General features: G+C 42.0%; 1 protein-coding gene across 2 annotated transcripts in view; it reads right to left on the bottom strand.

Moving 5' to 3' along the window:
* Positions 1-11,317, bottom strand: part of MKLN1 (muskelin 1) — a 205,056-nt gene extending 193,739 nt beyond the window's left edge. The window contains exons 1-2 of one of the 2 annotated variants that reach the window (XM_075063800.1): positions 11,205-11,273; positions 229-325 (exon numbers count right to left, since the gene is read on the bottom strand). In XM_075063800.1, the coding sequence (XP_074919901.1) occupies positions 229-284 (56 nt within the window). In that variant the 5' untranslated portion in view covers positions 285-325; positions 11,205-11,273. Of the gene's footprint in view, positions 1-228; positions 326-11,204 lie in introns of both variants that reach the window. The other variant, XM_075063794.1, reaches the window with a different exon arrangement.
* Positions 11,318-13,943: the final 2,626 nt, after the last annotated feature.

The following is a 13,943-nucleotide window of genomic DNA, read 5'->3' on the forward strand; positions in this document are numbered from 1 at the left end:
TCTAAAATGTGTACTGATTTGATTTGAAGTCAGTATACCCCAAATACAAAGCTAACGGTGATATAGCCACACAATTAAATGGAACATCAAATTGTGCCCTAAGCTGATTCAATTAGGACTACTGAGGGGGATATTTTCCTAAAACCCCTCCCTATTTCCACTTTTTTAACTTCAGCCTTCACCTATGTTAATACTTGGTAAATATGTACATATGCATCAACACATTACTTTAAATGTATACAAAAATACAGTTCCCCTGGTGACCCCCTTTTTCTGCAGGCCATTCACTTCAAGGTCCACCCACTGCCTTCAGAGATTTGCATCCCTGTTAAAGCAAAGTAAGATGTTCACAACAGAGTTCCTGAGATATTGTTGCTCTAACTGCTTCTGCTACCATTTACTTATTAAGAGAGAGAGCCTGCACCTTCCATAGGCCATTTTCCAGAACCACTGGGACACATGTCCCGCTTGTTCAGAGATAAAAGGCACCCGAGTTCTGCATCACACATAGTCCTTTTTCAGATTAATTAAAATAAACACCAGTGCATCCAATTCTCTCAGGCTTACAGACAAATAGCACAAGCACTAACAACAATCAAGTCCACCATATGTGATTGATCTCAGTTCCTCCTGGCTAGTGAAAGATCTCCTGGGACCCCCCCAAAAAGACTAAATATTTCCCTTAAGGAGAAAACGCTACCTCCGACCATAAAGCAACTGTATTCCAGCTAGTTCTAAAGAAATTAGTATTCTGCACAGGTGACCTTGACTAATTATCACCTTATGTTAAGCCTCACCTTCCTATGGTATCTTCTTGATTAGCTTGCTCAGAATCATCTCCAGACCCACTATAACATCCTTCACAGCCTTGGAACCATCTCAGTCAGGGTTCAGGCCAAGGCATGGCATAGATACATTACTTGTTGCCCTTGTGAATGATATCCTCCTGTCCACAGAAATGCATACTTAACCTACCCGGCCTATATGTGACATTTAACACAGCTGATTACCACCACATTCTTCTATCTCCCTTCAAGTAACTATAAGCTTTCATCCTAAAACTGTCAGAATCTTCCCTCAGACCAACCCAGACAGATGTGATGGGAAACTGTTCCAACACTCCCAGAGCACTCATCTACCAAGTCCAGCAAAGCTCTATCCTGTGCCCCATCTTACTGCAGCAACCGTAACACTTGGGAATATAGCAAGACCCCACAGTATAAAAATGTCAGCAATATGAAGATGATACTCTGCTCAACGCATCCTTCAAATCAGATTTATGCAGCACTATCTCCTAGACTTCCCAACGTCTTGAGAAGATCCACCATCCAGGTTAAAGTGAACCCAGATACGGCTGATGTTAGGAAAAGGTGAACACTGAAGAATTTACCTACTCCATAACATCCCTTTCTATCAGAGCCATGGGCCAACAGATAATGAAGCTCCTTGCAGCCTTGTGAACCTCCCAGACTCTTCAGTGCTTTTAGTTAGTTATTCCATGGATGGGACCTCTTTAATTTTTTTCAATTCCTAGGTTACCCTGACATTCATGTAAAGATCATCTTTAAAATGTTTTTGATGCTATAAACATCAGGTTCCAGCTTCAGTCTGTGACTGAGACCTTTACCCAGTCTAAAATGGAAGTTATTAAAAACATAGGATTTTTACATGACTACTAGGAAACAATAAATCAAGTTCTAGAACAATCTTGTGGGGAAGGGAAATGGGTGGAGTCACTGAAGAAAGAGCAAGGCATGACTAATGGGCAGAATCACTTTTCATTTAGTATTGAAAAGGAGGAAGAGGGTAAAGTTCTGAACTATTAGAAGCACATGATTTGGTAGAAACTAGGAACAACTCCAAGGTGGGTTGTGCATCTAATAATGTGATAAAGCTGACTAACTCATCTTATTTTCCACTAGTCAGTGTCAGAATTCACTTTATGGTTGTTTCTGATTCCAACAATAAATGCTAAAGCTGATCAATACTGAAAACAGAGATTAACATTAGTGCATAGGGATTAACAAACTATCAAATAGTGTGAGTATTTATCTGACTGTTTCCAATATCTTCCTTTGCTTTTAAACACAATCAATTGAATAAACTAAAGAAATAAAAATAGATAAGTTTTCTAAAGTAAAATGTAAATGTTGACAAAAGCTGTTAAGCTTTAAGATGGAAGAAGTTCATGCTCATATCGAGTAAAAAAATAATTAGTTGCTTTGGATAACTCAAGGTCAAATTCATTACTGAAGGAAACTTGTCTATTGACATAGAAGACCAGAACACAGTTTTTGATGACCCAGCAAGGGATATGCCACTATCAAAAATATCGCCAGGAGAAGTGTCTGGTTCCGAGTTTCCAGTAGCAATTCCATGTCAACTGAATTCAGGAGTGGTCTCTGTTCATCTTCAACACCCAAAAGTACAGTAAAGCTTCATCAGTGATTATGCCATAAAAAAAAGGCAGACTTGAACTTCAAGTTGCATCTTTCTTTTATAACCTTTAAAAAAATTCATTTCTTTAAATTGTTCAAGCATTTTGCCCTGGATATACTCTTCCAGCATGATTTAAACTTGCTGGTTCACTACTAGATGCAGCAATAGAAAAGCTAGGGAAAGAACTGAGGAATAAAAGAATCAGATACACTAATTCATAGCACTTGCTGAAACTGAGAATTGACCCAGTAGGTACTATACAATCTCTAAAGGGAAAAAATGTGTTCCTATTTAATAGGAAATATTAAATATGCAAACCTACGCATATGAGGTTCTATGCAAACCTCATTTGCATAGAAGTTGCTGAAGATGCCATCCAAGAATATAGATAAAAGCATGATACGGTCTCTCATTTACTCTGAAAACAAAAATGAAATAAGGATGAAAATATAGGTACAACCATCTAAACTTCTGACGTATCAATGGAGAGCACACTTCAGCTCACTGAGAAAGTATTAAGACCTAAAGAAATCTAAAGCACATTGTGGTAATTTAAACATTCTTCCACAATTGTCATTAGCAGCATAATTGACTGAAAGAGGGCAGATGGATGGATGAAATGCAGAGACTGAGACACTCAGGAAAATTATTTCTCTACATTTGCATCCAACTGTCATTAAGCATGTTGACATTTGCACTGTGTACAAGGATGATCAAAATACAGCATGCTTTTTACCTAATGGACTCTACATAACAGCACTAAACGTACACAGTAGAACCTCAGAGTTACGAGCACCAGAATTATGAACTGACCAGTCAACCACACACCTAATTTGGAACTGGAAGTATGCAATCGGGCAGCAGCAGAAAACAAACAAAAAGTAAATACAGTACTGTGTTATATGTAAGCTACTAAAAATGTAAAGGGAAAGATTTAAAAAAGATTTTAAGGTAAGGAAACTGTTTATTTCATTTCAATTAAGATAGCTAAAAGCAGCATTTGTCTTCTACATAGAAAACTTTCAAAGCTGTATAAAAGCTGTATACTTTTGAAAAGACACCCATAACATTTTGTTAAGAGTTATGAACAACCTCAACTCCAGAGGTGTTCATAGCTCTGAGTTCTACTGTAAAAGCCAACAAAGGCATTTTCAGAGGAACCTGACAGACTGCAATCTGATGACACTACTGTTGCAGTCCAAATAGAAATCTGCTTTCACCTAATCAATAAAGAACTGAAACTACTTAAGGAAAGTCCAAAAACAAGCTTCAGGAACTTTTCATACTTAGTCTTGACTGATCACAAATCAAAGGCTGAGTTCAGAACAAGAAAAAGCTGATTTGTGACTAATGAAACATAAGTGAGTTCCTCCTTCTACCATTTAAAATTAAGATATAATTTTTGACTCAGTCTACAAAGAAGCTTGTTGCATCAGTTGTTTAGAAAAACTGTGGAGATATAATCTCAAAAACAAGACAGCTGAATTCAGAATGTTACTGGTTTTCAAAAAAAGAAAACAAAATGTCACTCCAGCCAGCTCAAAGTCAATCAAGCACATTCTTAGCACTTTGACTGTTCTGATCAAAACTTTTCAATAGGTTAGATTGTGAAAAAGCAAGTCTATCCACATCTAAGGGTAAATACAAGAATGGTAGATACTAGTTTACTCCTAGGGGGAATTCTGCACCAAAACATTAAAAATTCTGCATATTTTATTTGTCAAAGCAACACAATATAATCATGCCAGTTTCAATTATTTCAAAATACCTGTCAGTAAATACGTCTAACAATACAGGCACCAAGAGAGAGTCAGGAAATGTTTTTTGACAAACAGATTCCTTGTTAGGCATATTAATACAGAGCTTTGAGTAATAATTCATTTAAATTACAATACAGAAACGTATTCCCCACACTCCGCAAAAGCAGTACAAAGTCTTGGGGGAAGTCAGGGGAAAAGGAGGAACTGAGGGAGAAGGAAGTAATTGCTGGGAAGGAGTCTGGGAGTGAACCTGGAGGGCTCTTGAGTATGTGTGGGAAAAAATACAGAAAAGTACCTACTACGGCGGGTGAGCCAGGTACCCTCTGTTCTGGTGCCATCGCAACCCCTGGTGGGCAAAAGACATAACTGCAGCACCTCTCCAGCAGAATGTATTTTCTGCAGGAAAAAAAAAAAAATCTGCAGGAGACATGTGCAGTGGTGCAGAATTCCCCCAGACTAAAACAATTCTGCACAATTTATGACTGCTAATGGGAAGGGGGTAGGTTTAGAAGATAAAATAAAAAAAAGAACAAGTTAAAAATCACTTAGAAAAGTTAGATGCCCGCAAGTCACCAGGGCCTGATGAAATGCATCCTACAATACTCAGGGCTCTAGAGGCGTTCTGAGCCTCTCGGCTTTATCTTTGGACAAATCATGGGAGACGGTGAGATCCAGAAGACTAGAAAAGGGCAAATTATTAGGTCCATGCTATCATAAAACTGGGTAAAAGAGAACAAGCCAGAACTGACAGACCAGTTAGTTTAACTTCTGTGCCAGGGAAGATAATGGAGCAAGTAATTATAGAAATCATGCTGCAAACACTTGGAAGGTCGGTAAGGTTGATAGGGAATAGCCACATGGATTGTTGATAGAGAAAATATCTATGATCAAACAATCTGATAGCTTTCTTTGATAGGATACACGAGTCTTGTGATTCAAGGGAGAAGCAAGTGGATGCGCGTATTACCTAAGATCATAAGAAGCATTTGATGCGGTCCTGCATGATATTCTTATCGATAAACTAGGCAACAATTTGATGGGCTTACTATAAGTCGGGTGCATAACGGTCTGGATAACGTACTCAGAGAGGTAGTTTATTAATGGCTCCCATTCCTGCTGAATAAGTATAAATAGTGGGTTCCACCAGGGATTGTTGTGGGACCGGCTTGTTCAATAGTCTTCTCACGACCTGTAGGATTTGTGCATCAGAAATGTACGTGCTTTTAAGTTTGCAGATGAATCAACAAATGGGAGGGATGCAATGCTGTTGACAGACGGTCAAAATTCAAATGGTCCTGGACAAAGTTGAGAAGGAAGGTCTAAGGGCAAACAGGATGAAGTTTACAAAGACAGAATGCAAACTGCTCACTTTAGGAAGGAACAATCAGTTTCACATATACAAAGGGAAGAGATGTCTGAGAGGACTATGCAGAAAGAGAATCTAAGGGTTATAGTTGGAGCACAAGCTAAATGGTACAAGGGTGATGCGGTTGCGAAAAAAGCACATGTTCTGGTAGCATTAAACAGGTGTGTTGTGAGAGACCACTAGAAGCAATCTTCCGCTCTACTCGTGTCTGGGTTAGGCCTCAGCTGGAGTATTGGTGTCCAGTTCGGCACCACATTCAAGAAAGATGTGAGAAAATTGAGAGGGTGCCAGAGAGAGCAAACACAGAATGATTAAAGGTCTGAGAACACGAAACCTATGAAGAAAGGCTGAACGAAACTGGGTTTATTTTTGGAAAAAGAGAAGACCGAGAGGGGACATTGATAGCAGTTTTCAGTATCTAAAGGGTGTCGTCGAGGAGGGAGTAAACTTGTTCACCTTAGAGCCTCTAATGATGAACAAGAAGCAATGGGTTAAACAGCAGAGGGGGTTGTAGGTTGGACATTAGGAAAAAGTTCCTAACTGTCAGGGTAGTTAAACACTGGAATAAATTGCCGAGGGAGGTTGTGGAATCTCCATCTCTGGAGCTATTTAAGAGTAGGTTAGATAAATGTCTATGCGGGATGGTCTAGACAGTATTTGGTCCTGCCATGAGGGCAGTGGACTGGACTCGATAACCTCTCGAGGTCACTTCCAGTCCTTGGATCTATGAATCTATGACGTTTTAGGTCTGAAGAAAATACATGCTTATGAAGTGAAACAGTACACCTTTTCTGTTTCACTTAATAAAAACTCTGAAGGGAATTTCCTAGTTTTATTGCTTCACAGAAAAAAATATAGGACATTTAGTGGTGGAAAAAGTCACAGCAAAGTTGTCAGCAACATGAGACAGCCCTTTCTTCCCGGAGGCTGAGCCTGCCAGGTCTTTTGCTCTGACTCACTGTAGACTGGCATTGCCAGAGATGCAAGACAAGAATCAAAACTAGACTTTCCTTTCAAGTATCAAGGTACTCCAGCACCATAAAAACAAGGACTAAACTAGGCACTACTGCTTCTTGCTTGCATATATATACCTGCCCCTGGAAATTTCCACCACATGCACCCAACAAAGTGGGTATTCACCCACAAAAGCTCATGCTCCAATATGTCTGTTAGTCTATAAGGTGCTACACGGCTCTGCTGCTTTTACAGATCCAGACTAACACAGCTACCCCTCTGACACTTGAAATACAGTGATCTAGCGATGAGTGTATGAATTTGTTTCAATTTTCCTGGCAACAACTTATAACTTTCCCAAGAATCAACAGAATCAATGACATGATTCCTGGATTCTTGATACCCTTGCTGCTGCCTATGGAGTTCTGAATAACAACAGCAAAAGTGTCCTGATCATTAACTTAATTTGACTGCTTGAGAAACTCAGGAATAGCTGTAAAAGATGCTGGAGTTGTCCTTCTGCAAATTCGAGAGAGTACTTCCTAGAGTGATATTTGGAAGGTTATCTATAAACACAGAGACAAAACCTATTTTTAAGGAGTCTGACTTCAGATTCTGCTGAACTAGTAGTTATTGAAATCACCAACCTCCACCAAACAAATGAACAAAAAGTCCCCAAAGAAGCTGTCCCTATTGTCACTGCCCAATAGGTGAGTGGACTGCCAAGTACTGGCTGTAATTCCAGCCTCCTGGCCCCATCCCCATATTAACAGAAACTAACCAGAGAGTTATCTGAATGCTACCAATACCACCTAGATTCATGTTAACTGTTTAAAAATTAAACTTCAGTTCCAAGCCTTCTACATTTTAACCACTTACCAGTTTAAGTCAACAATGGACTCACATCCCCACTCGCAGTCAAAAAACTGTTGCTAGCAGGGCTCTAACTGGCCAACAGGGACAAGGATTTTGCATTTCATAATTTGTTTTATATTTAAAATCATGCTGAGTACCAAAGGTGAGTCTAAACTGCCAAACAGGTGAGTGGACTGCCAAGTACTGGCTGAATACTTAAGCCTGCAGCCAGGTAAAGGACTGCTCCTTGCCTTTACATTTGGTATCACGTTTGTTCGGTCTCCAAACATAGCAGTTATTGTGAAATCATCAAGTGAAGGGTTTTAGTCCATTACTACTAGGATCATGCTCAGCCCAACTATTCAGTATTTATCAATGATCTGGAAGAACACATGCAAACTCTAACAGCAATGATTTTATACAACAAAAAAGTTATAAGAATGTATGGACGCGTCACCAATATAGAGTAATCCAGATTGCTAGTAATCTGGGCACACTCAAACATACATTTTAATGAAGGCTGTCGATTAATCACAGTTAACTCACATGATTAACTCAAAAAATTAATCACACTGCTATATAACAGAATACCAATTGAAATGTATTAAATATTTTTGGATGTTTTTCTACATTTTCAGGTATATTGATTTCTTACAGCACAAAATACAAGTGTATGTGCTCACTCTTTTTTTATTACCAATATTTACACTGGAAAAATTATAAACAAAAGAAATGGTATTTTTCAAGTCACCTCATACAAGTACTGTAGTGCAATCTCGGTCATGAAAGTGTAACTTACAAACGTAGATTATTTTTGTTATATAACTGCACTTAAAAACAAAACAAAGTCCACTCACTCTCCTTGTTCAACCAAACAAGTTTGTCTACATTTACAGGAGATACTGCTGCCTACTTCTAATTTACAATGTCACCTGAAAGTGAGAACAGTTGCTCGCACAGCACTTTTGTAGCCAGTGTCGCAACGTATTTACATCCCAGATATGCTAAACATTCGTATGCCCTTTCATGCTTCAGCCACCATTCCAGAGGTCATGCTTCCATGCTGATGATGCTTGTTAAAAAAATAATGCATTAATTAAGTGTCACTGAACTCCTCGGTTATATTTCTCCTGTTCTGCATTTTGCCAAATATTTCATGTTATAGCAGTCTCAGATGATGACCCAGCACGTTGTTCATTTTAAGAACACTTTCACTACAGATCTGACAAAACGCAAAGAAGGTACCAATGTGAGATTTCTAAAAATAGCTACAGCACTGGACCCAAGGTTTAAGAATCTGAAGTGCCTTCCAAAATCTGAGGGGGATGAAATGTGGAATATGCCTTCAGAAGTCTTAAAAGAGCAACACTCAGATGTGGAAACTACAGAATCCGAACCACCAAAAAAGAAAATCAGCCTTCTGTTGGTGGCATCTGACTCAGATTATGAAAATGAACATGCATCGGTCCGTTCTGCTTTGGATTGTTATCGAGCAGAACCCATCATTAGCATGGATGCATGTCCTCTGGAATTGTGGTTGAAGCATAAAGGGACATGTGAATCTTTAGCACATCTGGCATGTAAATGTCTTGCAATACCAGCTACAACACTGCCATGCGAATGCCTGTTCTCACTTTCAGCTGACATTGTAAACAAGAAGCGGGCAGCATTGTCTCCTGCAAATTGTAACCAAACTCGTTTGTCTGAGTGATTGGCTGAAGTAGGACTGAGTGGACTCGTAGGCTCTAAAGTCACACATTGTTTTATTTTTTAATACCTTTTTTGCACATAATCCTACATTTGTAAGTTCAACTTTCATAATGAAGCTATTGCAATACAGTACTTGTATTAGGTTAATTGAAAAATATTATTCCTTTTGTTTTTTACAGTGCAAATATTTGTAATCAAAAATAAATATAAAGTGAGCACTGTACACATTGTATTCTGTGTTGTAACTGAAATCAATATTTGAAAATGTAGAAAACATCCAAAAAATGTTAAATAAATGTTACTGTATTGTTTAACAGCATGATTAATTTACCATTAATTGTGATTAATTTTTTGCACTTGACAGCCCTAATTTTAATACAGTTTAATGTAAAGTATCACATTCTCAAACACAAGTCATATTTACAGAATGGGAGATTGTATCCTGAAGAGCTGAGAGTCTCTAAAAAAAATAAATAAATAAATAAAAATAAAATAAAAAAATAAAAAAAAAAACTTAGAGCAGCATTGTAGATAGCCTCTAACTAGGAACACCTGATGAGATGCTGTGGCAAAGAGGACTAAGAGGATGCTTGGCTGTATAAGCAGAACTATTCAATGGGGAGTTTTTACCTTTGTAAATAGCACTGGTGAGACCAATACTAGAATACCTTGTCCAGTTCAGGTATCAACCCTGATGCTTCTCAAATCTTTTTAAAGCAGACAACTGCAAGAAAGATTTGAGGTCTGGACAACAAGCCTTACAAAGAGAGAGTTTAATCTACATGGCTTATCAAAGGAAAGGTGAAGAGATGTGTATGTACTCCTAGGCTATGATCAACTCAAAGAAGATATCTGACACTAAAGGAATCCAGACTTGCAAAGGCATAACCAGATCTAATGGCTGCAAGTTAAAGTAAATAAATAAAATAAAATAAAATTTAAACTCAAAGTAAAACATTTTTTAAGAACATGAGTAACAGTAATTAACCAATGGAAATAGAGGATGAGATGACTGACATCCAGTATTGACTTAGACTTCAAGTGAAGGAGTTAAGATAGCTCTGGTTCAACCAGAATTTAATGGCCTGTTTCATGCAGATGGTCAGATTGCTTACATATAAGAACACTTTATACAGAACCATAATGGTCACTATGACCTTAAAAATCTATGAAAAATTCAAAACTGCACTGGTACACGGTCAACATCACTAAGAATAAATCCAGGTCATAATAGTTTTATGATACTTATAAACTTTATTCATTTTACTGTCAACAGCCATCGGAATTTAACAGGTCGTAACCAGTGGGCAGTATGACCTAGATTCGCATTCACCAAGATTTCACCGCTTCGGTATTCATTAATCATACTATGGGACTATAGTAAAACGCAACTTTGCGCTACTTTCTTCAAGCCTGGATCAAACCTTAAAGCCTACTTACACCCAAATACACAAACACACACCCACACCAAGCAGAGGGACAGAAAACACTAACTCCTAACAACAGACACAGCGTGGAGTGAACAGCCCTTTCCCGCACGGTTAGCAGCATTTCAGCGGCTGGGAGAGCGAGGTGAAGCGAGGCAAAGGACAAGGCCCCCGGAAGAGCAGCGAAGCAGCGGGAACAGGGCACAGGGATGTGACAGTCCCTGGCTGTGTCCCACGGTGTCAGGTGGGCCACACTGGACCGAAGAAGAGACCAGGTCACCCCCTTCCCCGGGCTAAAGCTGGTTCTTCCCCCCCACCCCGGGTCCCCTTCCTACAGCCGCCGCTCATCTTCCATCAGGGCACCGAGGCCCGGGACCCCCGCCGGCCGCGCTTCTCCCACCGCTGCCCGGGGCGGGGGCACCGCGCGGCTTACCGGCGCTGGGAGCGCCCCGGCCAAGCTTGACCCCGGCCTGCGGGAGCGGCACACCCTACCACGGGGCTCCTCCGCCCCGCGCCGCTGGGGCTCAGCGCCGGTACCGCGTCACGGGGCCCCTCTGAAGCTACCGCGTCCAGCCAGCACGCTTGCCCCCTCGGCCTGGTCCCGCGCACGGCACCAGGAGCGCTTGCGCTGGGCGACGGGGAGCAGACACCGCGCTCGGCTCCCGCGGTCCCGGAGGCGGCTCGGTCACTCACTCGGGCAGGTAGGTGGAGGAGAAGCTGCTCCAGCGGTGCAGGGTGTAGCCCAGCACCCGGCTCTCGGGCCCGGCCAGACCCGCGGGCCCCGCCGCCGCCATCTTGTCAGCAGTAGTGGCGGAGGGGGGAGGGGCAGCCGCTCTTAAAGGGGCCGCCGCACTCCCGAGCCCGAGGGGAGCGAGCCGAGCCGGGCCGGGCCGGGCCGGGCCGGGCCGGGAGGTTGGGGTGGCGAGAGACCCGCGGTCCGGCCTGTCCGTCATTGACAGAGAGACAAGCGGACACAGCTCGCAGCCAGCTGACAGGCAGGCAGGCATGACAGACGGACAGGCGGACACTGCAGACGCAACCGGACCCATTGCAGAAAGACGGGCGGACAGCACAGCCGGACATTACAGCCCCTCGCTGCAGACACTGGCCGCAGCCAGGCTTTGACAGCCAGACACACACATTGCAGAGAGACAGACAGACCCAGGCTACAGCCGCTGCAGGCGGCCTCAGGCACACCCTGCGGGAAGACAACAAGCGGACAGATCCTGCAGACACCCTGGCAGACGTAACAAACAAGCAGACAGACCCGCACTGCAGGCAGCGATGGTAGATGGGCAGGCCGGGCCAGGCAGTGCAGTGCGTCTGGCTTTCCTGGCTGTCTCTCTACCTGCTTATATTATGCGCTGGCATGTAGGCACTTCCAGACCAGGATGAGGACAAAATTGAATCCTAGGCCTCCCGCACGGATGGACAGACGAGGGGCTCACAGACACATGCTGAGATCCAAGCCCAAGTGGTTTCTGGCAGGCCAAGCCCTGCTCCGTCCCTGGGTTGCAGTGTGGTGGCGTGTCTGCTAGGATGCCCAGCTATATAGTGAGGAATTGCCTGGCACTGGGCAGTGAAAAAACGAATAAAACAAATAAAGTACACAAGCAGGGCTTTGTCCCTTAGGATCGTTTGTCATTAGAGTGACCAGACAGCACCTGTGAAAAATCTGGATGTGGGGGAGTAATGGGAGCCTATATAAGAAAAAGACCCGAAAATCGGGACTGTCCCTATAAAACTGGGATATCTGGTCACCCTATTTGTCATCAGCACCCATTGCTGGCCATGGCTGCTGTGTGCCATCTCATTTATTTCTGCTGATACCACAGATGTTAGAGATGGAAAGGGCAAGGCCTGTTAGACAATCAAGTCCCTCTCCCCTTGGCCACTGTAGGACTGCATTTGAGAGTGTCTTGTCTAAGATCTTTAGGGCAGGGGTCCTTTTTGTTCAGTGTTTGTACAGCAACTAGCACAATGCAGTTCTGGTCCACGACTGAGGCTCCTATCTGGTGCCACGGTACAAATAATTTTTAAAAGTCCCATGTGAGGGGGTTTCCACCACATCCCTTGGTAGACTATTCCACAACCTAGTGCACCTCAATGTCAGAGTGATATTCAGTCTAACTTTCCCCTTTCTTAACTTCATATCATTCCTTTACCCACAGCTACTAAACTAAAGAATTCCTCTCCCTCCCTAGTCATCACTTAGCCTGGCTGGGATGATTTACTTGGTGTTGGTCCTGCTTTGAGCAGGGGGTTGGACTAGATGACCTCCTGGGGTCTCTTCCAACCCTGATAGTCTATGATTCTAAGTAGGATACATTCCGTTCTTTTATTCTTTGCTGAGAAGTCAGTCCTTCCAGTGCCAAGATCCTTTTTATTCATCTTCCCTAAATCCCCTCCAGTTATTCAATATATAATAGTATTTATTATTTGTATTACCATAGTACCTAGGATCCTTAGTCATGGACTAATACCCGATTGTGCTAGGCACTGTACAATGAGAACAAAAAGGACAGTCACTATCCCAAGGAGCTAAAATTCTCTTTCTGGTAATGTGGTGCCTAGAAGTGAATGTATTATTTTAGGTGGGGTTGGTCCACAGCCCTTTAGAGAACACACTTTACTTCCCTGTTCTTGACTGTTGTTTTTTTCATAAGCAGTCCACCTCAGCATTGGCCTTTTCCTTGTGACCAAATCACCACTGCAAATTCATAGCTAACTTGCTGTGTAGTACCATTACTGTTTTTCAGGTTTCTCCCTTCCATTGAATATCTATATTTCAAATCCTCCTCCCCCAAAAAGTTGAAACTAGACAAATTGAGACTGGAAATAAGGCATACATTTTTAACGGTGAGAGTAATTAGCCATTGAAACAATTTACCAAGACTTGTGATAGATTCTCCCTCACTGACAATGTTTAAATCGAGACTGGATGTTTTTCAAAAAGATCAGCCCTGGGAATGATTTGGGGGCAGTTCTATGGCCCATCCTATACAGGAGTTCAGACTAGATGATCACAGTGGTCCCTTCTGGCCTTGGAATCTATGAAAACATATTAGTCTCCATTTCTGCTGAATTTAACTGAATTGTTTGCTGAACTTCTGTCCATTTCTTTAATACCCCTCTGTGTTATTTCTGAGTGTTCTCCACACTTCCTCACAGTTTGGAGTCAGCTGCAAATTTCATAAGTGTGCAGCGCTGGGCGTGCAGGATGTTTTCTAAGGTTAGAGGGGCAGGCTAGTACTACCTATCTAGGTACTTATATGACCCATGTCACTGTTTGAGCGCCTCACAATCATTAATGGATTTTGTCCTCATAACACCCCTGTTAGGTAAGATCCCCAAGATACTCTATTTTACCAAGGTCTCTTGAGTCCCAGTCCAACACCCTATTCACTAGACCAGGGGTCAGCAACCTTTCAG

The sequence above is a fragment of the Chelonoidis abingdonii genome, chromosome 1 (genome assembly GCF_003597395.2).
Source record: "Chelonoidis abingdonii isolate Lonesome George chromosome 1, CheloAbing_2.0, whole genome shotgun sequence".
Taxonomy (NCBI): domain Eukaryota; kingdom Metazoa; phylum Chordata; order Testudines; family Testudinidae; genus Chelonoidis; species Chelonoidis abingdonii.